Raw genomic sequence first — 1,475 nt, 5'->3', positions numbered from 1 at the left:
GGGCTTAGCTACGACTATGTGCTTACTCAGTCATGTCCGACTCTTTATGACCCCATGGACGGTAGACCAGCAGACTGCTCTGTCCATGGGATTTTCCAAGCAAGAAATGGAGTGGGTTGTCATTCACTTTTCCAGGGAATCTTCCTAACCCAGGGATCGAAGCTGCCTTTTCTATTTTTCTTGCATCGTCTGGCAAATTCTTTCTCACTGAACCACCTGGGCAGCTTTGCTACTGCTCTGTGTAAGACCTGATGACTCACATTAGGCTCTGGGTCAGCTCAAATGATCAAATGTGGGCAGATGGTCTACTGCTGTGTGTGCATAGGGCTCCTCATGTCTCCAACTATAAACTCCTAGGAGAGGATTTGAGTTAACTTCAAGAGATCAGAAATATTTTCTTCCTTTATCAAAAGAAAATAATACTCTTCAGAATTCAGAACTGAATAGAATTTGGCAGTTATTACATGGAAAGAATAATGAATTCAAGGTTGAGCTAATACGATGTATTTTTTTCAGGTTATGTAATTAACCATTACATAATATACATGGAGAATAGGAACAATGTGACAGAGTTTGTCCTACTGGGACTCACACAGAATCCAAAGCTGCAGAAAGTCACATTTGCTGTGTTTCTGGTCACCTATATCGTCTCTATGGCAGGGAACGTGCTCACCTTGGTCACCATCACAGGCAGCCCATTATCTCGGTCCCCAATGTACTTCTTCCTGGCTCATCTCTCTTTTATTGATGCTTGTTACTCCTCTGTCAATAACCCAAAGTTGATTGTAGATTCCCTCCATGAAACAAAAACTAGCCCTTTCAATGAATGCATGACTCAGATCTTTGCGGAACATTTATTTGGAGGCGCTGATGTCATCCTGCTCACCGTGATGGCCTATGACCGCTACGTGGCCATCTGCAAGCCGTTGCACTACACAACCATCATGAACTGGCAGTTGTGTTGGCTGCTGATTGGAGTGGTGTGGGTGGGAAGCTTTCTTCATGCAACCATTCAGATCCTCTTCATCTTCAGGTTACCCTTCTGCGGCCCTAACGTCATAGATCACTTTATGTGTGACCTGACCCCTTTGCTCAAACTTGCCTGCACGGATACCCACACTCTAGGGCTCTTTGTTGCTGCCAACAGTGGTTTCCTCTGTCTGTTAAACTTCCTCCTCTTGTTGGGCTCCTATGTGGTCATTGCATACACCCTAAGGACACACAGTTTGGAGGCGAAGCGCAAGGCCCTCTCCACGTGTGTCTCCCACATCACAGCCGTCATCATATTCCTTGTGCCCTGCATTTTTGTGTACCTGAGACCAGCAACTACCTTTCCGATTGATAAAGCAGTTACTGTGTTTTACACCATGATAACACCCATGTTAAACCCTTTAATCTATACCTTAAGAAATGCCCAGATGAAAAATGCCATTAGGAATTTGTGCAATAGAAAAGTGATTTCAGGTGATGGATAG

The 1,475-nt window shown here is 44.4% G+C and overlaps 1 protein-coding gene across 1 annotated transcript; it reads left to right on the top strand.

The window, feature by feature from the left end:
• Positions 1–545: 545 nt before the first annotated feature.
• Positions 546–1,475, top strand: LOC136175616 (olfactory receptor 4C13-like). Its single transcript, XM_065945868.1, has one exon. The coding sequence runs from the start codon at positions 546–548 to the stop codon at positions 1,473–1,475; it is 930 nt and encodes a 309-aa protein (XP_065801940.1).

Source organism: Muntiacus reevesi, chromosome 9 (assembly GCF_963930625.1).
Source record: "Muntiacus reevesi chromosome 9, mMunRee1.1, whole genome shotgun sequence".
Classification (NCBI taxonomy): domain Eukaryota; kingdom Metazoa; phylum Chordata; class Mammalia; order Artiodactyla; family Cervidae; genus Muntiacus; species Muntiacus reevesi.
The sequence above is the reverse complement of the archived record's forward strand: the minus strand, read 5'-3'. Positions and strand labels throughout refer to the sequence as shown.